The 25,451-nt window shown below is 39.9% G+C and overlaps 1 protein-coding gene across 7 annotated transcripts; it reads left to right on the plus strand.

The window, feature by feature from the left end:
- The first annotated feature begins 456 nt into the window (after positions 1-456).
- On the plus strand, positions 457-25,196 carry pkig (protein kinase (cAMP-dependent, catalytic) inhibitor gamma). Of its 7 annotated transcripts, none has more exons than XM_067526988.1 (4): positions 457-814; positions 2,993-3,045; positions 22,749-22,930; positions 24,574-25,196. In XM_067526988.1, the coding sequence occupies exons 3-4, from the start codon at positions 22,777-22,779 to the stop codon at positions 24,654-24,656; spliced, it is 237 nt and encodes a 78-aa protein (XP_067383089.1). In that variant the 5' UTR covers positions 457-814; positions 2,993-3,045; positions 22,749-22,776; the 3' UTR covers positions 24,657-25,196. The 7 variants fall into 7 exon arrangements, with proteins under 7 accessions (XP_067383089.1, XP_067383088.1, XP_067383085.1 ...); XM_067526987.1 differs by lacking the exon at positions 2,993-3,045 and adding an exon at positions 11,401-11,596; XM_067526984.1 differs by lacking the exon at positions 2,993-3,045 and adding an exon at positions 11,401-11,546.
- The last annotated feature ends 255 nt before the right edge of the window (positions 25,197-25,451 follow it).

The following is a 25,451-nucleotide window of genomic DNA, read 5'->3' on the forward strand; positions in this document are numbered from 1 at the left end:
CTGCACTGCTGCATTTACTGTGCAAGTGTATGCTAAATACCACAAACGCCTCTGTGTATAATTAAGATTATAGTTGACTGCAGCAACAAAAGCTTTCTTTTTTCAGATTCACAAAAAAAGAATTGTTGCATGACTCTTGCATTAGACCGCAGTTTAAGTTTAGCCAACAAACCTGCAACCTTGTGTAACCCATCACGAGTGAACCCTCCATGTGCAGTATTAACAGTTAAACAGTCCCACAAACCCAACATGACAAACATCTGGGGGTTTCCTGCAGGGAAGTCTCTTGGTGCCTGGTGCTTTAATGTGCGTCTAAATAAAGCTGATGTGACGTGAACGCTACAATGCATCACATTATTAAAAAAAAAAAAAAAAAAAATTGAATGTGATGACTGCTGAAAAATGATGTAGGCTTTAGTGCGAGAGCGCTTGATGTTGAGCACAAGGAGTGTGGCGCTGGCTGCAGCCCACGGAGGAGTGGGAGCCTCCACAGGCTGCTTCTGATTGGCTCTCCCACAGCTAACTCCATTTTGGAAAACAGCTGTTTGCAGACACAACCTTTTGTCGTTGTTTGGAGACGGTACTCCAAGAAAAGCTCATAGTTTCTTATTTTTTTTTTAAACACACAGACACACACTTCTTATTAGTCACCCCACCGGTTTTTTCTTTTCTTTCTTATTTACACCAGCCCGTCTCAGTTTCAAACCCAGCTCTGCGTGTTGCGTTTTTGTCCGCCTGCCAGGAAACTTAACTGGGATCCATGGTGTTAAATTTCCATTGTAACAAGTGGATAACAGGAGGCGACCCGACCAAGGTTAGTAGCGCTCTTCCTCTTTGCTATATTGGGGATATGTGTGCATGAAACGTGCTGGGGCAGCCTAATGTCTGTGGGTAAGCATCCGCAGGGGAGCCGCAGAGTCACGAAGCGGAGGGTTTCTCCGTGATTTTAGGAAGGCATTTCTCCAGGCAGCACAGCGAGTAGAGGCAGACAATACACCGCCACTGTAGACGCCGTGAGGCGGCTCACGTCGGCTTTTGTGGAATTACATTATGAAGGATATGGATATTTACTGCTTGTCCCTCGAACGTATGAAGCATTCAGTGTGTCCTTCATGGTGTGTGTGTGTGTGTGTGTGTGTGAACACTTTAAAGTACTGGCATACTCGCCCTTCCCACACATTAGCTGCTGCATTCAGTGTAGCTAATGACAGTCTGGGTAAAGCGTGAAAGCCCCTCATCTTCTCTCTTCTCTCCTTTTTTTATTTTATTTTTTTTTCTGTCAAATCTTTCTGCTCCGGTGTAAAGACAAATCAACTTGGGCTTTCTGTTCCCTAACTCAGTAAGATAATAAGGCAGCAATGGCAGTAGCTTTTGGTGAATTGAGAGATGGAGGGACACGACAATCCGGGTTTTCTTCTCTTTTCTTTCCTGAAAGTCAATCTGGTAAAAAAAAAAAAAAAAAAAAAAAATGACGAGATGGATGGAGGAGGTGATCAGAAAATTCAACAGCAGGCGGGTGATAGGGGAGCAGCCAGGGACCCCCCACTTTCCATGAGTGTTGCTGGGCAAGTGCCAGTTACTGGGCATGGGCAGTGGTGAAAATAAACACTGGCTTCCTGCCTGTGGTGCTTTGCTTCACAGTGGACTGTATCAAACACAGTGCTCACAATCAGCTCAGGGCACAGTGATCTAGACATAAAAATGCAGAAAATAAAAAAAATAAAAAAAAGGCACAGCTCTGCAGTGTTGCAATAGAATGTAGCAGCCAGTCTTTTTGTGTGTCTTTTACACAGACGAGCAAACTGTGTGAAAAGCTGGTTGGAAATATAAGATGTTGACATAAAGTGGCTCAGGGAAACAGAGGTGAAAGTTTATTATTATATTTTAAATTTTTTGGACAGGAAAGCAGACGGCTACAGTACATCGTCCTGCATCTGAATTTTTTTTTTGGAGGGCCTGGTGGATCAGTGGTAGAGCATTGTGTGGGATGGGTTCAAATCCCACTACACCAGGTGTGGCATTTTTTTTTTCATCAAAAGGGGATTGACCACCTGATGAATTTGAGTACATTTTTTAAGATAGTACATTATTTTTCCAGATACTATCTTTGAAATAGTTGTGCTGCCTCATCTGCTCTCTTTCATACCAGCTAACCAAACATGGTCACTTTTCCAACAAAATGGCCAAGGGGGGATGGAGAGCAGCCAGAACACTGAGCGCACTGATGCTAGAAGACCCCTGCTACTAGAGAGTGACACACGTGCCCTGCTGACCTTGTTCAGAGCCCTGCACAACCTTTCAGTTATATTTACAGACGTAAAATGAACTACATAGAAGGAGACGAAGAGGAGACGGGCTACTTGTAATCATTAAGATTACATGTGCTCATTTGCTGGCTGTTTTGAAGGCTGACAGGTCCTTGGAGGACCTTTTGAGCATTATGCATGTTCTAATCTGTGACACTGTTTGTTCAGAAAGCGGCTCGATCATGAGTAATCAGGTCAGTTACGATTATCCGCAGTGCTGCATGACCATCACTTTTACCAACAGCATCCTCCTCCTCCAACTTCTTGAGTAAATGGAAGTCCTATCTGCTTCTGCTTATGGCTGCCAACATTAACATGATTAGAACATTTAGACTGTTATATCCCTGTGCTAAGAGCCTCCACTAAGTGGACGCAGTGGCTGTGGGAGGGTTACTTTGTGGTTGTTTCTGCTACTTGTTTTTTGTTAAGTGATCATCAGGTTTTTCTCCTGTCACGCAGCTTTTCTCCGTATTCCACTTTTAGTTTAACTGAGGGTTTAATAAGCTGGCCTTCATGTGCTGTAGTGCACATCCACTGTTTCTTTTTTAGTCAGTGAATACTGTGAATGCAGCTGAATTCAGGGCAGTTCTGCAATAAGGACAGGGCATTACATAAAAAAAAAAAAAACTAAAAATAACTATTCAAACAATTGGATCAAGTGTTTTTTTTTTGTTTTGTTTTTTTAGATTCCTTTGAGATTATCTCCATGATCAGTCACCTGCCCAGAGACCTGTTTAAGGTAACTGGGATCAGAAAAAAAGCAGCTTGGAGCTGAGTTCATAAACAGAGAAGCAGAGATTTTGAAACTGTGCAAAGACATTGCTTAGGGTCTATTTTTGGATGAGTCCCTCTGTGTAATCATAGGTTTAATGTGTACATAAGTTGTGGGCAGGGATTTTTTTTGATTCAACTGACATCCAGCCACACTCTTTGCCCTGTGCTCACAGGACTTAAGCGACTCTGTTTTTAGATCCTGCCTTCCCCCTAAGGAGAACGTGAGTGCCTTCTCCCCGGCCTTAAGGGTCTGATTTGACAGACAGAAAACGTTTTTATGCTCTATTTAGATATTCCAGACCACTGTGAGGCAGTCTGTGTTTTAAGACACCACTTGTGTCCTTCAAGTAGTCAAAGCTTCTTGTAATTTTGCATTATGTCCCATGTGATAATTCTAATAGATAATTAGTGATTGGATTTCTAGCTGGTTAATATTGGTGATTAAACTATCCCTATAACATGTATATACCAAAAACAAAAAAAACAATGCTTGTGCTATAAATAGCCACAGCTGTGGGTAATGGTCATGTGTGGTAACAGCTGCTCTGGCAGTGTTGGAGAACCTCAATGATGTGGGGAATTTGTGTTTTTATGAACTGAGATTCACAAAGCAGAACCATACATAAACAGTACTTTAAAAGTTTGGATGATCAAGAATGCATATGCACATCTCTGTCTCTTTAGGGATTTACACATCTGGCCCCCTGTAGTCCAAATCAAAGGTTAAGAGGTAACAGTCCCTTAAATCAGAATTTAAATATGGAATTATTTATTTATTTATTTTTTGGTTGACTGGGGAAAGTAAAAATTCTAAATGGCCACGTGTATAGCGCTTTTATCCAAAGTGCTTTTATCCAAAGCACTTTACAATGTTGATTCCCATTCACCCATTCACACACACACACACACACACCGATGGCGGTGGCTGCCATACAAGATGTTCACCTGACCAATCAGGAGCAACTTGGGGTTCAGTGTCTTGCCCAAGGACAGTGGGGACCGGGGATCGAACCACTGACCCTGTGGTCAGTGGACAACTGCCTACAGCCTTAGAGACATGGAGACATCTTGCACTAGCACATCATTGGTAAAGACATGTATGACAAACTGACAATCTAATGTAATTGTTGATAAGTTAAGTTTAGCTATAAACAGATTATCATTCTTGTTTACTTCAAGCCAGAATTCTACCCACCACATAAATGTAAGTCATTTTTAGCTCTATTTTTGGCCTCTAGCAGCCTTCTGCTGCCAGAAATGAGCTTTGGGAGCAAAACCAAAACAGTAAAGTTGCAAACAGAAGCTGAAGGTTCAGATTGATGTTCTATATATTCAGTGGTAACATCTGCAAACTGCACCATTTACCAGGATGGCGCAATAGGAAGGATGGGAATAGTTTTTAGACATGCTGTAGCCCAAGATAGATTAAATCAGTTTAAATTTTTGTTGCCTTATGAAAGTTTTAAGGTGTGGTGAATGATTCACAGTGTGAACTGAAGCATCGAGAGAAGATGGAATAACGCTTGTTTGTGGATACACTTCAAGTCTATGCAGAGCTATGCACAAGTGTCTAGTCGTAGCCAAAGTCTGCACACTCCCTAATCGCAGTGCTGTGTGTCAACAAGTGGGGGGAAAAATAAAAAAGACGGAGCAGCTAGAGGAGTGGTTCTCAGATAAGAAAAATTAAAAACACCTTTCTCCTTGACTTTATTCTGTAAAGTGCCCTGAGATGACTTTGTTGTGAATTGGCGCTATATAAATAAAGTTGAATTGAATTGAAAATTGAATTGAATTGTATTCATTTTTTTAGTGTAGTAAATTATTTACACTGGGATAATGTTACTACTTGGTTGGCTGAATGACACAGTGCCCCTTGTGGACTTATCTATCATGCAAGTACATTAAAAGATGAATATCCCCAGACAGAACCTGCATACATTTGTGTATGTGCAGAACACTTAAGTATAATTTTGGTGTAATGTATTAAGTTGTTAGTAGCTGCCCAAAAGCTTTTTTTAAAAGCTGTAGCTGTGTTGCTAGGTAACATTGACTAGTTTTTGCTACATATTCATAGATGAGCATAATCTGTGTCTGCTCTGCTACGTTTCCTCTCTTTGGAGGTTTCTAATGCTGCCTCATTTGCCCAGCGCAAATAACACAAGTAAAATTAAATCTACTCATCTTAATTGCTTGCATATGTTGCTTAAAGCCCTACTAAGCAGGATTTGGTACTTTTGGTGCAATTTTTCTCCCCCTCCTCTTGCTGTATGTGATTCCCTTCTACACAACTGTTGTAAAAACTAGTCATGATCTGGTTCCTCCTCATGTGCAGACTTACACGTGTTTGTGTTGCTGAAGCTTGACAGCAAAAAAAAATGCACTACAAGGTAAAAAATTATTTTGACTGACATGTCACAGTAATATTACAGGGTTTTGTTGACACTACAAGTTTAATTATCCCATTAAAAAGTCACACAAGTGCTTGTCAGTGACACGATGTTATAATCCTTGTTTTCTGTTACAATCTTCCAATGTCTTGTGGATGCTAACCACAAACAAAACCTAGCGGTTACAATGTAGTAACCATCAATGACCAACAATCTTGAAGTAAATTTATGCTCAGTTTTCTTCCCCATCTGTCAGTCAAAGTTTCAGAAAAAAACTATGCAGCTAACTTTTTTTTTTTTTCATTAATTTTTTTGTCCTTTCGGCTTATCCCGTGAGTTCAGGGGGTCATTTGTCGGCATTTTGATTTGGCACAGTTTTTACATCAGATGCCCTTTCCTGAAGGAACACTTCCCAATTTCTACTGGGCTTGGGACCAGCACTGCACAGCTGGGGATGGAGATGGGCCGTTGGGGGTTCAGTGTCCAGTGAAACTTGGATATGTGGTCTGAAATAGTGGGGCCCAAGCTCTTACCCAATAGTCAGTACTGCTGCCCCGACAAAACCTTAATTACTTAAATTAAAAAGTGCAAAGCTACATGGCGCCTTACAAATTCTTGCAATAGGACGGTAACGTTCCATACTGGTGTATCTAGTGATAAGTTCATGCTGATGCGATGTCAGAGAAGTTATTTGCCTTTTTTATAAGTTAAGTGTACCAACAAAATGATGAGGCTATTGAAAAAGTTTCATATTAGGCCAATCACAAGCTACTACCTCCTATTACTATTGCTAAAATATTGTTGTGTATGGCTCTCACTGTTCTGAATGACCACATTCTGTGTCACCTTCACTATCTTCCGTGTGTTGTTACACTGCCTGCATCTATACCTCGTTATGCCAAAAAAGCTTTGCAACATAAAGAAATACACAATAGAGCATAATATGAAATGATGGATGTTTTTCTATCTTCACACAATATATATCATCAAATTGTTACAGCCACTCATAATAGTGGTTTAAATGACTTGACATGCAGACAGCATATGCAACACTTTGCACTTTAAACACAGTTATGTGTAAGAATTGAGATTTCTGTTAAGTGTATGTTGGCGTTTGTCTTTGTGACATACTGAGCATACTGTCGGATAACAGGATCGTTATTCTGCAGAAATAGTCTGAGAAATTGTTTTTGGTGGAGTATTATCTAAATGTTTAGTGGAATTTATTCCAAGTGAGAATTGGCATAGTAGGATAGGATATAGTACTGTTGATTGACTCCAAAATTTCAATTGGTTTTGTCCAAAACCCTGCACGATCTGGCAGCCACTATGCAGGTTTGCTGCTGCCTTCAACGTTGCACACAATAGGTGGCTACAGGAAATGGATGGATAGAATATATTCTTTATTCAGTTTGGTTATTAAAATTTGTAGATACATGTCTTTTTTCATGTATTATCTGTTCCTGATAAATGAGGGAGTTTTTGTGAAAGGTGTTACCACATCTGTTTTTTCGGCATTAAGCCAGTTGATTTAATGTAGGCAAGCTGAGTTACACCCTCTTCATTCTGCTAGATTGGCACAAAACATCAGCATAAATTACATGGATGGGGTTGAAGTGTTGAGTGAACACTGTTTTGAGTCTATTTGGTGAGAGAACTTTAAATCAAGCCTTATTATGTAAATGGGTTCTCATCCAAGTGGATTGCTATGAAATTTCGGCCCATGCAGGTCAGAGAGAGATGATTTGATGAGAATCCCCTTTGATGGAAAATAAGAGTGAGCTTTAATTCTTCTTGATGGAGTGGCCCATTTTAAAATCCCATGTGATGCAAGTAAAGTGCTAAAATTATTGAACTTGGGAAAAAAAAAATGCTGAAGGGTAAAAGGAACAATGTGACCTTCACTTTTTGACAGGGAATCAGAGACCTTGTGTCAATTTTGGAGACTCTTCAAGCTCATTTTGCTTTAAAAAAAGGTTCTCAGTCACGTCCGTCTGGAGTAGAAATAATGTTATTTTCTCCTAATTTATATTTGCACCGCTCTACAAGTAGTAAAATACTAGAAGTAGGAGTGGAATACTTTATCTTTTACTTCAGTATGGACTTGTATATCTGAGCTTTACTTAACAGTTAAGTTTTAGATAAATATTTTTTATACAAACCTTACTTAAAGGCACAACTTCAGCTAGCACTCGCACAAGACCAAATATCAATCCACTTTGTTACCCTCCTCCATGCTCTGCTCAGCATTTCAAGTAGTCATTATCAGTATATTAGATAATAATACTCCAAAATTAAGCTGAAACATACTTCCTATCGGGTAAAAGTGTGAGCCCTGCTCAGAACACACAGTACATAAGAAAATACCTGTGTGCTACTGTCAGTGTTGTTCAGTGAGTCACCCCAAAAGGACTCAATAGCACATCTCTACGAGTTATGTCTGGAGCATATATCTATGAAAATATTTGGAAAAAGTTACATGCTGTAATTTTATACTGATAAAATACACACCGTTCGATAAACCTTGGGCTTGTGATTTCCTATAACAAAAGAATTGCTGTTGTATCTTCCCAGATGTTTTTTCTGAATAACCTTTTAAGTAAGGTACAGCATATCTCATTTAGAAGCAAAGATTAGAGAAAAGTTAAAAAAAATGAAGAAGTCTGTTTCGCAAAGCGTAATATTGTTTTTTTTTTCATACATTAAAAATGCTCTAACAACCCCTCATGTGTATCTTTAGACCCATCGACCTAAAATTTATGCCAAACACTTACTGTTTCCACCTTCTCTTTGCTGTTTTATTGTTAGTGGAATATGTTTGGATTTTACACCGTTGGTCATTGTTTTCCTGACATTTTATGGCTTAAGCTTTTACTGACTTATGTTAGACTTTGAAGCATATTGTTTTCACGGTCCTTTATTTTGAGTACTCCTACCGTTCTTGAATGCTTCGGAAACATAGCAGCATAACATGAATGATGGGTTCATTATCTAGGTCCAGAGTAAGGCACAGTGATTGTCTCTGCATTATGCCTTTTTATCTCGGTCAGCTGAGCAAATTGAATCACGTGATGCCCGCATCCTCCTAGACTTTGAGTGCAAAGTATGATGATGAGTGGAATTACCAGGCAAATCACACATGCACTGAGGACATAGGTGCAGATGAGTGGAGCATCTCAATTTTCCAAAATAGTTTTTAAAATCAGCGTAAAGACCGTCGGTGGATGTTGTAATCGCTGTCTAGGTGAATGCAGTTTCTGTTGTGTTATGGTTTTAGAGAGAGGTTTGGGGAGTTCAGGGAGCTGTAGGTGAAATACCTCGAACAGGTGGAGTGGAGAGGTGAAATAACCCACAAACAAATCATCACATTTTTAGCTACCAATTGGCTGAATGTTTGTGTGTTGCAGCATTTGCTGTGGAGATGTTGTATGTTTTCCCAGTTCTCCAAAAAAAAAGTTTGTTATAACACTGAAGCCTGTGAAGGATTTTAGTTTTTATTTAGCAAGTACAACAAACATTTATGCATTCCTTTCCTGTCGCTCACATCCAGCTGTCTCTTTTCCATTCAGCACCCTAATGCTTTTTGTCGGTCTTCCTCATCCTCATCACGTTTTCCGTTCTTTCTTCATCAAACTCCTCTTCCTTCCATTATTTTTCTTTCCATACCTCTCTTGCCCTCTCTCATTTCCTATCCCCTCATCTTCCCTCTTGTCCTTGTCCTTCTCCGTCTTCCTCCTCCTCCTCTTCATCAGCCCCAGGGTCTTGTTCAAGCTCCCGTGTGTGTGCAGAGAGCCTGGGAAAAGATAGGGCATAAACAACACAGGCAAACAAACCACCTGCTTCCTGCTGAGGTCTTGTGTTGTTAAATGTGCAGACAGAAATAGAAGCAAGTAACCTTGCAGTAGAATCTGATTAGATAGAATGGACAGAGGGAGGATACTCACCAAAAGTGACTGTAGATTTGCAGTACAACAGGCTTAATGGGAGTAATGAGACTAGAAGTAATTACAGTGACAAAATTACAAAAATTAACCTGCAATTATAGCGGTTTTATAGTCGATAATACAGTAAAGAATAATTATCGATATTTTAAAATGTTGTATTTTTTTTTTTTTTATTGATTACTTGATATATCAATATATTCTCAACTATAAAAACCTTCCACGTTTGAAGTTTAAACGCACTAATAAGCTGTTTTAGTTGTTTTAGCATTTAAAGCCTGTTGCTTTAAATGATAATGAGTCCATGATAACTACACCGAATCTTGCAGACATCCTTTTTTTCTGACATGAAATTCAACTGATGGATCAGGAGAAGGGTTGCTGGTCATTAATTGGGTCGCAGGACCGTGGTCCCACTGCATGTCAAAGAACATGTCGGTGTTTGCCCAGCTTAACAGAATGTCTGTAGGGCTGAATTACTTGACCAGAGTTTCATATACAGATATAGTTAATTTAGGATTTGGATAAAAATATATATCACAATAGAGCATCCGTCTGTCCATTATCTTCTGCTTATCCAGAGTTTGGTGGTGGTGGCAGCAGGTTTAGTAAGGCTGTCTTGACGTCCTTCTCCCCAGCAATGATTTCCAGGTCCTCTGGCAGGATTCTGAGGCTATCTGAGATGAGATATATAATCTCTCCGTGGTCTCGGTCTACTGCAGGGTCTCCTACCTATCAGGCATGTATTTGGCATGTATGAAATGGCTTAAAAGAGCTATACCCTCATCCTTAACCTTCTATAACCCTTGGAGCTACTTTGCAGAGTCATAAATTAGTTTTTAGGCCAATGGGGGAATAGCAGATTTCTGTCTTGAGGAATATTTAGCATCACAGGAGAATGGACATGCAAGTGCAGTGTGTTGTGTATTTAATTTGGATCTTCGGTCATAAAACAGTTTCTCCCGACACATTTGTTTTTGTAACAACACGGTCTGTCTTCAGAATCGAGAGCCTCCAAATGAACAGTTGTGGCATCCGTCAGAGACCTGAGATGTGTGAATGTGTTTTTAGGAAGGGTGGGTGGAGGGTTTGAGGGGTGGGGCGGGGGGTCAGTTGTAATCAGAGTTTCATTTTGGACTCCAGTTCAAACACCTGCTCCTGACTCAGCTGTGAATCATGGGCAGTTGATCAGACCTCGTCACACCCTGTTCTGAAACACACACACACACACACACACTAGGGGATTCCCTGTAGCTTGAGGCAGGGCATGCTGCTACAGTAGACTCAGTGTCATATGTCTCTGTCAGGCTGCTCGTCTCAACTGCCTTTAAAGCATGGATCAATGATGGCTTCTTTGCAACGTATGTGCCACTCACAAACAAACGCATGGACAAAGGACAATGTGCTGAACATAGAACTTCTCTGGTAACATAATATTTACTTGCCTCCAAACATGGATACTTAACTCTGTTTCGTATATCTGATCCTCTTACTTTGCTGTGGGTCTGTGTGAAGAAAGCTCGGTTATAATGCTGTGGGTCTCTTGCCATACCCGTATTGATTGAACCAGCTGTTGCACTATCAAAAGGGAACAAGATCTGAAGCAGAAGTATCCTGCCATCTGTTTCATAGATGAGATGACTTAGTAAATTGATAAAATCAGGTTAAGTGCCTGTTGGTGAACTGTTTATCAGATGTGTGTGCTTTAATTGCATAGACACTGTGGAAAATAGTAGAATGGTTACTTTAGTAGTCAGATGAAGTATTCAAAATAATTTGCATTTAGTAAAATAATTGGATTTCATGAAGGACATCCTGTGCCTTCCTGGTCATGTGAATATGATCTTTAGGGTGAAATCGCTTTGGGATATCATTGCACTTTTATTTATTTTTATTTTTTTTTTGTGTTAAGGTATTAACATTTTTCCTACTCACTGTCTATACAAGAATTAGATGAGCTGTTGGTTGCCACTTTCTTTTGTGTCTGTACAGCAGCCAGGAGCTCGAGTGCGATTGTCACTGTGAGGTGTCCAGGCAACCAGTGGTGATTCTCGGAAGTCATTTAGCTCAACCAAGAAGTATAGTCTAGTTGGATGTGATGTAACTGAGCTCACCCAGGGAGCCATGGTGATGACTAGGTAAAGGGGAAACTCCACAGATTTTATAATTCAAAGCCATTTTTTGACAGGTAAGTGAAATGTATCATGTAAAAAGTATAACCTCTCCTGTTCTGCTGCATCCAATTAAGCATTTTACTGCCCACTGTGGGCAGCAGTGCAAGTCAGTAGAACGCTCAATTTAAATGGTTGACTCCACCGTGTTTTGTGGAAAAACTGTCAACTGTTTTGAATCTTTTCTGTATATTTTGATGGCAGGCTCTCCTGGTCCAGAGGCAGCAAAACAGGCCAACATCAAAATCTTGCTACCACCATGTTTTACTGCTGAGATACTGTTCCTATGTTGTAATACTGTTCAGGCCTAAACATTTCTACTTTGGTCTCATCTCTCCACAGAACATTCTATCGGCAGCTTATCCACATGAGATTAGTGGCTCATTCCTTGTAGCTCTGTCATGAACACCATTGTTTATCAGCGTTGTCCTGATGGTGGAGATGCTTTTCTGTGGAAAGCTGTTAGACACTGCTAAAAAGCCTTTAGTTTCCAGGGTGTTGTCACCCTGGGTAAGGCTGAATGGTTTGTCAATTTGACGAAGGTGTGTCTGTCTTTGTACGTCCCGCTGTATTTTCTTATGGTTTATAGCTTGTTTACATTGAATTATGTAGAAGAAGGCGAACCTTTTTGGAAAAAAATTGGTTTCAAATGTGCTCCATTTGTACACAATCTGCTGAAGAGTCAACTCGGGGAGTAGAAACTGTTAGAAAACTATTTAGAAACTCTTTAGTACCATTTTCCAGTCAGGTAAACACAGTTTCCATGTTCATGAGAAGAGCCATGACCTCATTTTACAAGTGTGTTAAGAATTGATAGTTTGATGGTTAAGGCAGGACTTCCCAGACTCACATCTGATTGTCCTTCCATTATTTAAAACACCTGAATCTTATTCGATTTTATTGCTAATCTTGCAGGTTCACTTACCTTTGCCACGCAAAACTATAAGATTGGATGATTTTTGCACCGTAAACCACTATCTGTCATACTGTCGGCTCAAAATTGTGACCTCTCTTATATCTTATAAACTGATGACCAATAAACATGAGATGAAATTATTCATTTATAAAAACATGAAAAGAAACCAAAAAAGAAACTGAAGGCTGTGACACAGCACATTAGAAAGTCTAATTGTACTTAGTTAAGTACATTGCTTCACAAAAATGCACGACTCTTCTTAGTGGCTATTCAATAAGTCATGAAGTAAACCTGTTAATATCTATTCACTACACTTGTGCAGAGAGGTGAACTATGAAAACTCACACTGTGAAAATGATCATTTACTTTGCTGTGGCTGTGCATTCGTGTAGAATAGGAGGCAGTAGCTGTTTTTCAACATCATGCTCTTTTGATATTCAGATTGCAAAATGAATTGAACTTAATTTGCCTCACAAGCTGTATTCTGTAACTGGCCCCATTCCTTTCAGTGGATATGGGGCACTTGACTTTATCTTCCATTCATCATCTTTCTGCTCGTCCTTTTATTGACAGCTATGTAAACTCATGAAAGGCTGAACTGCTCTTTACTTTGTTACCAACACACACAAATGGCCCAAAACTTCCTCCCGTTGAACATCAATAAAAATACGTTGCTTTTTATTTTGGTCTTCCAAACTCCTGTAGTTTGCTTTAGTCTCTCACAAAATGATTATCCTGCTGCTCCAGATGTTTTTGAGTGTAGTGTGACCATCTTTTATTCTGACTTTTCCTGCATTAATAGCTTTACTATGCTGATCACTATTTCATAGCAGCCCACCTGCAACACTGATGGACATTTCCTAAGGAAAAACTCAAGAAGACTTTCTTTACAATGACTATTAAACACACAGTTTAAAGAAAAAGTTTTTCTTTTGCTTCAGTACTTTAGTGCATCTCTAAACTTTTAACCTTTTCTTAGTCAAATGTAGAGTGAAGTTTCTCATACAGGAAACAGACAGTCGATACTCACCGCTAGTGAAAATCAAGAACAATCGGGCTGTTCTTCTAAAAGCATTTGCAGCGCGTTTTCCCCTTTTCTCTATTTTTTCCTTATTTTTATTTCCTTAAGTAGATTGTTCTACTTGATTTTATGTTTAGACTGACTTTATATTTTTTTTACTCATTTGATGTACATTATAGCTAAACACAAATGGTAGATTAGTTCATTATTAGATTCAGCAATGGCAGCTTCTCAGATGTGAACATTTTCTCTCTCTGTTTTTTTTTTTTTTTTGGTCTTCTATAATCAAGACTGATTAGTGCACCTGGTGTAGTGGGATTCAGTCCCGTGGCCTTCTGCATCCCAAACCATGCTCTACCCAAAGTGCCTGCATCAAAGCTAAACAATCAGTTATTCAACAGAAAATAATTCTGTAAATGCTGTGTTGACTACTCAATATATTTTTAAAGCAAATATTGTAATAGTTGTGTGACTCCATGGTCTTTATTGTATCCAGACCAGTTTTCTTAGATTTCACAAATCATTTTATTTATCAAGAAATAATCCACAGATAAAGTCATTACATTGGCTAATAATTTGCTAGTTGCATCCCTACATATCAGAACATACTACCAGTCCAAGGTGGGAGGTGGGTTTATTTATTTTTATTTGTGCATATCTTTCTGGAGCTATTTATTTGTATAGTTTTCTCCAGCAGCAGTTATCTCATGAGAGACAAATGCTGGGAATTGATCTCTGAAGCACTCCTGAGTTGTGAAATGGGGAACCACACCCCTGGCTGCCCCTCTGTATGCCTGCTGAGATAATCTGCCCAAGCTACATTGATTTTTGATTTGGCTGTAGGTCTCCGAAGAAGCAGCCCTGGCCAAGCCTCTTGTTTTATTCATAAGTTCACTCAAGACTTTTCCACAGCAGCAGATGCTAATAGCCTTGGTCAGGCTTCTTATCTTCTGCTCCTCAGCTGATTCATAATGTCCTCAGACGTGGGAGCTCAGTATGCTCATTTGGGATGGCAATTATATTAGAGTGGCAGTGATCATTCGCTGTATCTCTGCTCAGTGAAAAGGAGATTGCAAAATTGCCTTAAGTAGCCATTGTTGTCCGGGATAATTCTGCATGTCTGACAGAGAAGATGGAGATTTCTGCTGTGTCATAATAGTAAGATTAGGACTTCAAAGTGTCAGTGAGAGAGAGGTGGAGATAACCTTTTTGTGGTGATTTGTGTCTCTCGAGAAAGGAAGGTTTTCAAAGTGCAGAAGAGCAAATGCCGGCTGGTTGAAGACTTTCTATTCACTATTCACTTCACCAGGGGGAAATTAGGCCTTCACACCGAGCCCAGATCCCTTAAGAAGAGGAAGCATATGGAGCGTACATACATACTAGAGTTGAACAGGGAACCAGGCTTTTATTTATTTATGAGAGTAAGACTGGAGAGGAACAACAGTGCCAATGCAGACAGACAAGGAAATACAGCTCCCTTGTGTTCGGAGTGGCTCGTTTTCAACCAAGCAGCTGCTGACAGCATGTGAACAGATAGTGCCGAGACCACATTTGACAGGGGCTGAGAGGCAGCGAGTAGCAGGGCAAAGAGCTGAGGCACACTGCTATTACAGTGCTCTCAGAGTAAAATGTGTAATGATGGAAGGTGAATGGATTTGAATGAATTTTTTCTAAAGTAGCAAGGGTCTGCTTGTAGGTGTCCAAGAGCAGAAGAAACAGCTCTGATGACGTTTGGTAAGAATAAAAGTTTATTGACTTTTCTTTAGGTTTGTTTCTACTTTTAAAAGATTGACTACAAGAGTTGAATCTACTTCAGTCTGTGATTTGTACTTCACCATGATCAAAAAAATGTTTTTTGTTTTGGCTGTACCTGACTCAGATTTTTGTCAGATGAATCAGATTTGGCTGTTCATCATGCACATTTGACTATTTGTGCCTCCACCCCCCCCCACATATGCATAGACTTTTTGCTGACCAGAAAATCCACTGGCATCATTTTCATTCATGATTTTAATCACATTCACATAGTCAACTGCAACAGAGCAACATATTTTTAAGCATTTATAAAATCAAAACACATCTGCACATTATGCAAGACTTGAATGGCAACCTATTTAAATTGTTGACACATAATGTCACTCTAGCTACAATATGGATTTGCCGTAGTAATGTGAAAAGCAGCACAGGTGTATTTCTGTTGACATCAAGCTCTGGTAACCTATTTTTCAATTTTTATTTTATATAAAACTATAAAAACAAAATTGAGGGAACATTCTCTAAGAACATTCTCTTAGAAGTTTGTTAAAGGCGAAACATATATCCTGCATTCATTTCAACGGTGGGACGGTATCAGATCATCTCAGCAGCAGCTTAGATCACAACAAAAGCTGACAGTGTTGAATAAAAGCTTATTGAGCTTGTCCACAACTCCTTGCATTCATTGTGCAACGCTTTTTTTTTCTCTGCTGAAACCTAAAAATTGACTTCTTCCAGTGTCTCCATGTATTTTGTTGATGTTGTGGAAAAGTGAAAGTTCATAAGGAAGTTATGCGTTGTTAGTCAGGAATGATTAGGCCCTAATTTTTCCCCTAGTGGATAACGCAAAGCAAGTGTAACGCCACCGTAATTTCCCGGCACCTTTTTGATTCACATTCACACTTATTTATTCACAAACAGCTGTCTTAAATGACAACTTATTTATTTGCTAAAAATTCTTTGTCCTTATAATTCATTTTCTTTATGTTTTATTTTTAGCTTTAAAACAAATATTTTTTCTTTTGAAAAGTGTCTTTTTGAACTGGTCAGCACAGCGGTGGAGTGGTTAGCGCTGCCATCTCACAGCTAGACGGTTACGGGTTTGCAACGGCCTTGTGGTGTTTGCATGTTCTCCTTGTGCTTGTGAGTTCCTTCCAGATACTCTGGTTCCCTACGTTGGTCCTAAGGGAGATTGTTGACCCCACCTCTTGCCCCATAACAGTTAGTATTTTTAGTTTCTGAACAACAAGGGAGGAAGTGTACGACACAGACAAATAAGCTAGTTCTGATTTCTGTTATTTTATTAAAAATGCAGAGGGTCACACCAGAATTACACCAAATTTTAAATCATTTTCTAAAATATTTGTGGATAAGCTGAGTTGCTACAACAGGCAGCTGAAACACAGTCACACAGAGGCTTGTCAATAAAGGCAGCGAAATCAGTCGACAGGCTTGAAATCGGTTGTGTAGATGGCCCTAATGGACACCGAAATCAGCAAAGAAGCCCGTCTTTGTGTGGATTATTGCAGTTAATGTGAGTTTATTACACAAATAAGTGATAAAAGGCTCCGGTGGGATAGGTAGTGAGCCTGCCTCTCTAATGGGGCCAGTGTAAGTGGCTACGCTGACTCATATACCCTCAATGATCTCAAAGGCTTTTGTTCCTAGTATCTCCCTGCCAGAACCTCTCCTGTTACATGTCACCTCACCCAGCATGGCCACTGTTCATGTTCAAAGCTCTCTACATACACCATGGACTGTACGGCCATTGTGCACTTTTGTTTAACCCTTGCTGTTCACAAAGAGGTTACAGTGGAAGAAATACCATAGAAGAATTACCAGAATTTGAATTCCCACATTGGAAAGGGATCCACACATGCACAGCACAGCAGGAAGGAAGAGAGAAAGACTAAGCTAAGTTCAAGCTCATGAGCTGAGCTGCAGCGATTTCCCTTTGAGGATTGAGTTGTTATTGTCTCGAGTGAAAATACACACCTGTGACATTTGTCCTGCGGTGGCATTTCCAGCTGCGGCTGAGTCGAGTTTCCTCCGTCTACACACACTGGCCTTTCAAATAAAGACACCTTTTTCTTTTAAATAGGACACGCACTTAAGAAGCACTATAAATGAGAGTTTCCAGTTTGTGGTCATGACACATTACAAAAATGGTGAATGATATAAGGTTGGCATATCTAACAGGTGGAAAATGTTACCCATACAACAGGCCTCCAAAGGACATACTGTATACTCTGTGTATACCTGTTATCAATAAGTTGTAAGTATTGAGGCAGTGATTAAAATAAATACTGTATGAATAAAATGACATTATTTCTAATCAACAATAGCTGCAGCTCAGTCCCACAGAAGGTGTCTTTTCAATAGTGTCTTATTGATCATCTTCCATGTCACTTTACATGGTCATTTGCATCATACAAATTGCCAAAGGTGAAAAACAACAATCCTACTCTGCTTCAGTCCATCAGCCAGTGCTATAAAAACAAGCTCATCATCACCGTGAGCTAGGTGCACTAGAGGGTTATAGTGATTTTTAAAGTGCAGCACCATTAAACATCTAGCACAGCTGAGACCAGGCACTCAGGCAAAGAAGAGCATCAACACATGCTGAAGAGCTGAAGCCACAACATCACAATCATCATCATCATCCCTCCATGGAAAGGTTGGATATGATCCACATGTGCAGGCAAGCTGACTAATTAGACCAACAAACAGCAATTAGACTGGGCTCCCATAACCTTCACAACAACTGGGCCAGTGGAGTAGAAAAATGGGAAAAAAACATAACTGCAACCAAAGTTAGTCACTGCTGCTATCGTTTCTGTCAGTGCTTAGTGCTTGTGTTTGATATTTCCTGGCATCAAGATTAGAAAGATACTGAACGCTATATGTAACAGGCTGTATAAAGCCTTTAGTGGGTTGGCACAACTTTAGGGATGTCTATTGAATCAGAACCTGTTTAGAATAGACTGCAAGTTTGCAAAATGAAACATTAAGTCTAAAGTCCTCTTCCCAGGCTCCAGAAAATATCTCTGCTTCTGCTGCATCAGATTCGATCCCGTTTTCAAGCTGTGCATCACACATCTTAACAGTGTCATAAGCTGAAAAACGGAGTCTGTTCAGTGTTGGCTCTTTGCTTTGCTGCCTATAAAGTTACCCAGCTGTAGCAAAATACTAGTAAATCTATGACTTGGTAAATAACTCTTTATGAAAGAAGAACAAACACGCTGTTAAGGTTGGGGGGGGGAAGTGGTAAATGTGGTTCCAAATTTCAAATTGTACCTCTTCAAAACTGACCCCTAAGTCAAGAATCTTTACGACTTTAGTCTTGTCAGTGTGGACCAAAGCATTTGAAAACTCTTCCAGTGCAGTACATTTTCCTGGCATCGTCTTCTCTTTCTGGTGCAGATTTGCTCACTCCTGCCACCTGTAGCCTGGCTGCAGGTGGGTAATCACTTAGTGCCCATTTTGGAATTGATTAAAAACGGGAATTGATAAACAGAACTGGATTCACAATTGGAATTGATCAAATTCGAGTGATAGCCCACCTTACTCTGTATAATATTTCATTTTTAATATTGTTTTTTACACTAGGCTTAGTTGCCTTGTACCATTGTGGGGGAATAGAGTAAATTTAGCAAACAGTCAACCAAGATAGGCTTGTTAAAGAGGACAAGAAGTCACAGGTTGTGTCTTGTTTAGTAGGCACTTGTTGTTACAAGGCCCAAAGCACAAGATCTACAAGTAGGTGCAGTAAAAGTGTTTTATTACTTCACAACTGACATTGTTAGATAACCTAGAAAGGGACAAGAATGATAACTGTCAACTGCGTGCACCTGGTTTCTTCATTCATGTTTTGCGAGAGTGGTTCCTTTTTTTGAGTTTCAGTATAAATAGAAGGGGTTTGAGAGATACAAGTCAGAAGACACCAACATCCATGTGTTCTTCTCCATGCTGACATGTATTAAACTGAGATGCTTCATCACGCTGAGTTCTGTCTATAATTCTTCCAAGATCTAGTAACACTTGACCAAGGAAGAGGGAAAATTTCCATCACACCATGCAAGCACAATGGTCCCGTGTCCCTCTCTTGCTGGCCTGCGCTCAATTTGTCCTTAGCACTCCATGCCTGAACATGCTTACATCACCACGGTGAGAGTGTTTGTTTTGAAGCAACTACTGTGAGAGACAAAATGTAAAATGAAAGCTTGTGAAAATGTCGCCTAATCTTCCATTTATACTAAATGCATCTTTCAAACTAAGTATATTCGGACCTCCAGGATTCAGATGTGTGAAGCAGCCTTTCCACAGTCTGTAAAGCTAATGTTACTGGAGTCAGTAGTTTTATAGGCTGTTCAGAGAACAGTAAAAATGCCCGTGACATTTTCTCACTTAAGGTGATATCTGCTAGTTTTGTGTCAACTGACCACTGTCCAACAGTCGAGGACTATATTCAGTTTACAGTAATAAAAATCAAAAATACAAAAGCAGCAAACTTTGGAAGCTGGAGAATATTAACTTTTATCACCTTTTTAATGAATCAGCCAATTATTTGAGTATTAAACAGTATTGTAAAGGGCTGTCAGTCACATCAAAACACTGAGATGTCTCAAATAGTCATTACATCAATGCTGTGATTATATTTTTACATATATTTTGTTTTGTTAAAGCCAAATTTCCTTACTGTCTGGTTGGACAAATAAAGAATCTGTATAAGATGTATAAGAACAAACAGCTGCATGATTTTATCTGATTCTTTAAAACTACTGTGATGCTTCGAAATTTGCTAACCCTAGATATTGGGTCTGAGTAAATATGGCCTAAAATATATTATGCATTTAATCTGGTCCAAAAGGAGATGAAGGGAATCCAATTAAATAAATGAGACAATAAATTACAAGTTTTTCAATTTACTGAAAAAAAAAAAAAAGATCCAATATTACATATTTGTGGGTGACAAAAATATGCAGACCTTTAAGATTATCAGTTTGTTAGAAGGTGAAAGTCTTTTTAGTTTTTCTTTTCTTTTTTTTTTTCTTTTTTCATCAATGGGGTGACCATGAGGTGAGAGTCTAGGAGGCCCTGTCTACTGTAATCCAGGTTTTCACATTCAAAGGCTGATTTTTCCCACAGGTTTATAGAAGTGTGTCATGGCTTGATCGAGGAGATTTTAAAGACTTTAGAAGAAAGGTTGTCTATTTTCACCTGACTCGAAAAGGTAACAAAAGAATTTTGAAAGTGTTTGGACTTGTACAAAAGAGAACATTCAACAATACTGTTACCCTCCTGAGGATTAGTTTACCAGTATAATTATTATTATTATTATTATTGTTATTATTATGTTTATGAATCCTCCTTCAGGTAAACATTGAACAATGGCATCCATGACAGAGTTGCAAGGAAGAAGCCACTGTTCTCCAAAGAAATTAAAACAATTTTGGACTTTGGAGAAAAGTGTCATGCTTGTCAACCTTACACTGCAATCCAGCATAAGAACCTTATCCCATCTGTAAAACACGGTGTCAGTATCACTATTTTGATCTGCTTTGCTGCTTCTTGACCAGAAGACCTGAGACAAGAAAGTCAAAGCAACGTCCTTAAGTTAAAGCTTTTTTGTAAAGAGGATGGGCTAAAGTCCCTCATATCAAATATATTGCAGGCACATGTTCAAATAGTTTTGAGGCACAGGAATATTTTAAATTGGACCATTTTCCACAATAAAATAAGTGCCCTGATTGTCCAATTTTGGACATCTATGCAGAAACATACAATTCTGAGGGGGTCACAAACGTTCCAGCGCCACAGTGCAAACAATAATTTTGTAAGGGTTTAGTCTTAGACCACAAACACAGGCCTGGATTGGTGCCAAGTTTATAATTCACCGTTGCAACTTTGGTCAAGAAAATCACAGGTCATTTCCTGGAACAGTTCAGCTGTAATTAGTGGTTAGTGAAAGCCTGAGCTTAAGTTTATGGAAGAGGTAGAAGGTGTAATTAGGAGCCTGTGAGACACTGGCTTCCCACTGTGATTTGGCTCTCTAATGATGATACAGCCTATCAGAGGATCACACCACCATCTGTAGCCTGGTATACACAGTGTGTGTGTGTGTGTGTGTGTGTGTGTGTGTGTGTGTTGGGAGCCCTCGGTGGAATGCCAGCAGCCTAGAACTCGGTGACATTTCCTGAGGCGTCACCTTACCTACATGGGCTTAAAGATCACCCTCCACCACAAATTTCACATTCCCAAACAGTATGTCCTAGTTCTGCGTGGTGACCTCCAAGTTCTCAGGCACTGGCCCTGGGTGCTTCCTTTTTGGCACACTGTAAATAAATGAAAGAAAACAATTGTGGGAACTTTTGAATGATAATAAAAGGATCCGAGTGAAAGTGGTTGGGAACAGACTGGCCCCCGGGTCAGAGCGTCGAAGCCGTCTGCCAGCTCATTTTTATTCCTCTCGTTCTTTCACTTGTTTCCCTTCGAGACTCCGAACCCCCCATGTTTCCTAAGGATTCATAGCTCAGCTGCTCAGCTGTTCTGTCAAGCTGGAGTGTTACACACTTTATTAGAGGGTAAACCTGTAGCTGCAATCAGTTACTGTCCGTGATTTCAAGTGAGGTCTTTACAAGCTGTGCCTGTCTGTTGGGGAGGATCCTCAGGGACTGACACCGTAGAAAAACGGTGACAACACTTAAAGTCTGATGAAGTGTCTTTCCTTTGTTAGAGGACTCCTTTGTACTACTGCTTTATTTATTTTTCTTTACTAAAACAGTGTCTTAGCGGTTGGGAGGATCCATGACCTACTTAAACACAGAATGAGAACAAGAAACTGAAGAATAAGAATTAAGGGCTAATTGTGGTAAATTTGTATTTATTTTTTTGGGCCCTGCTTTACTTTTGGAGGGTTTGGGCCCTTTTACTGTGCCTTTGCACTTTGATCAGGATCAGTAAGAACATCCTTTCTCTCTAAGTAACTGTAGGACAGACAAATGGCCTCAAGCAGAGAATTATGATATGCAAGTTAGGAAGCGTACTTATTTGGAGCAGCTTTGTTTTTACTAATATACTTAGACTGAGCAATGGGTATAGAAATTAGTAGTGCTGTTAATCGCTGTGCAGAAATAGAAATGGCAATTATTAGCATTTTCATTCTTCCTTTTAATAATAGTCTCATGTTTGTTGACCTTTCAATTGTGGAATGCGCCCTATTTCTGTCTACACACTCTCCTTCTCTGCATTGCTCATTCTCTGTTACCTCCTTAATAGCTCAGGATTGGGAAATTTGTAAAGCATCTAGCTGGTATTTTTGTGTGTCCTGTTCATTCTCATGAGATATAAATGCATAGCACACAGTGATGCGTCTTCCCACGGGCCCTGCCAACCACTGAAGGCAGACAGCAGGGTGATTTATTTGCTTCTTGCAACACCTCCACATCACGCTGATATCCCCTCCTCCCTCTGGCAGGTGTAATGAGAACGCTGGTCATGGACAGATGATGGATGTAGAGACGTCGTACTTAGATTTCATCAGCTGCGATCGCACAGGCCGCAGGAACGCAGTGCCCGACATCTCAGGGGAGGGGGCAGTAGTGGCCAGCACCAGTGAACTCACCAAAGACCTGGCAGAGATGGACCTGAAGGCTGCAGGTGAGTAAAGAAGCATGTGATGTTTAAATACAGAGTGAGGGCAGAGGAGATGTTTACTTTTGTGTAACATACTAATATGCTAAAGACCAGCACTGCGAAAACTAAATGGTGATGCTGCAATCAGACGTCAGGGACAGTTTTTCTGGTAGAGCTGATGATGACTGACATCTGATAGAAGACAGATTAAAAACAAATAAAATACTTTCTACTTCTATCACTGCTCCTCTGAATGACAGACACCACATCAATATTTGTCAGCAGAGCTTCTATACATCAGTAAAATGCAGGAGGGTAAAAAATCTAAAAGCAAATAGGGTTAATCTACATAATATAACAACATAACATAACAATCTCCATTTATTTGACATTGTTTGAATAAAAATCTGTGCCTACTGTGAGGTGGGGTAATTGGTTTGAATTTGCATTTCTCTGTCAGTGTCACTTTCAGGTGGCATTTGAACACGGCCACAAAAACTACATGGTAGCCTGCTCATTCTGCACCTGCATGAGAGGAAGAGAAAGCAGGAGGCTTGAAACCCCAGACGTACAAACTGTAAAAAACAAAGCAGTGTTTCCATTGTGTAGGAGAAGTTACAAGCTGTACTAGTAGTGTGTCTTCTCCCACACCGATTCACTAAGCTGCAGAGCCAATCAGAGTTGGTTATCTCAGTGATGGGGCTGAATCTGCTTAACATGGGGGGTACATGGGGGTCTGGTGTTAGAGTCCTTACAGCACGACTGTGCACTGCCACAGTAAGAAGCCACAGCACCTCAAACCTGCACTGAGGTTTTTAAACCTCTTCTGCTGGAGTAAATGGAGCAGAGGGATGTAGTTGCTCTGTTTGAATAAAGTCTCAGTTTACCTAGGATTCCTGTCCAAAGATGAACAGGCGCTAACCAGCTCCTGAAAATGTTGATCCCTGAGGAACTGGTCCCTGGACCTGAACACACCTAAAGTCAAATTCCAGATGGTATTGCTCACATTTCGATCTTTGCAATATTTGATTGATGTTGCGTTGATGCCTTAAGACTTAATCAGACGTTCTGCCTCATTTTACATAAACTTTATCACAGGCAGCTTGTTTCACACATATTGAATGTACATAACATTTACTTCAACATCCTTGACACTCTTCAGCACATAAAGTTTACATTTTCACTTTTTTTTAGTTCTGTCAAATCCAGGACATAAAGGTTTGCATCTTCTTGCTACTGAGATGTAAGAGCAGCATAATGAGTGATAGGCCCCTCTTCCTTTAGTTGTTCAGAGCAACATGTCGGAATATGACGCAAATGTATCCCAGTATAACTGTTGCATGTTACATTGTTGTTCTTGCCAACTTCCTCTTCAGTCAAAGACAAGTTTCCCATGATAACCAGTCTGACAACGATAAATCAAACTGTTCAAATCAAACTGTTGGGTGGGAGGCCTCAAATTCAGAAAAATTCTCATATCATGCTGACACTGTTGCCACAGGAAGTTGTACTTCCTTCCTCAGTATTCTCATAATTTCTTTTCTTCGTGGAGCCTGAAAGATTTATTACAAAACCACTTGTGAGCTTGATTGCATAAAAGTGTTTGAATAGTTTTTTTAATGTGTGTGTGTGTGTGTGTATGTTTGGTTTCCCATGTCCTCTTGCAGAAGGAGACCCAGGGGCCTCACCAGCTCCTGTGGCAGAGGGCTCCACCAGCCAAGATGCCCAGGGAAGTGGAGGACCATCCTAAATTCTGCCAGAGACCAAAGGGGAAGGGGGGGGGGGGCAGAGCCGAGGACAGAAAAGTAGAGAGGAAGCAGTTGAAAGTGGAAACACATGAAGAAAGGAAAGGTAGGGTGTATTTTCAAGTCCTAAGTGGACACGTGGACACCTTTGCTCACTGCCGGCCTGTTTGGAGCATCGACAGCTCCAAATGTCCACCTTTTTTATCGGATCGGCTCATGAAATGGGGAACGGATCATAGGAGAACTAAAAGCTTAAGATGCTCTTCTTTCGCTTCATACTCTGTCATTTGTGTTCCCAAAAGACAAGAAAGCACAGAAACTTTGAATTAATGTGTGTGGAGATGGACTGAACATAAATTCATTTATAACACTCAAAATGTTGTTCCAGCCTAATAAGGAAATGTGTCATGGAGGGCGTATTCATCAACATTCAGTCATCTGTTTGTAATTTTTTTCTGTGTGTATGCTCGTGACCCTCTTGTTCAGTTTCATGTCGTCTTTTTTTTTTTTTTTTAGTAACGTAGTCGCCATTATACTGTCGTGTACAGACTTCATATTTATTGCTAAATGTTCAGTGATAACTTTGTGATAGAAATTTGCTTTGTGTAATAAAATAGTTATGAATTACTGTATTGTTGTATTTTTTTGTTTACACAAAATTAACTCCCTTCCAGGTTTCTGTTAGACTGAACCATAGCAGGTGTAGGAGCTGTAAAGGTAACTAGTCCTTGCCAACCCGGGTTAGTGGGCTCAGCATTGAGTTGTTTCAGAGCCATAAATATTACTGAATCCAGCATTTG

Source organism: Channa argus, chromosome 13 (genome assembly GCF_033026475.1).
Source record: "Channa argus isolate prfri chromosome 13, Channa argus male v1.0, whole genome shotgun sequence".
Lineage (NCBI taxonomy): Eukaryota > Metazoa > Chordata > Actinopteri > Anabantiformes > Channidae > Channa > Channa argus.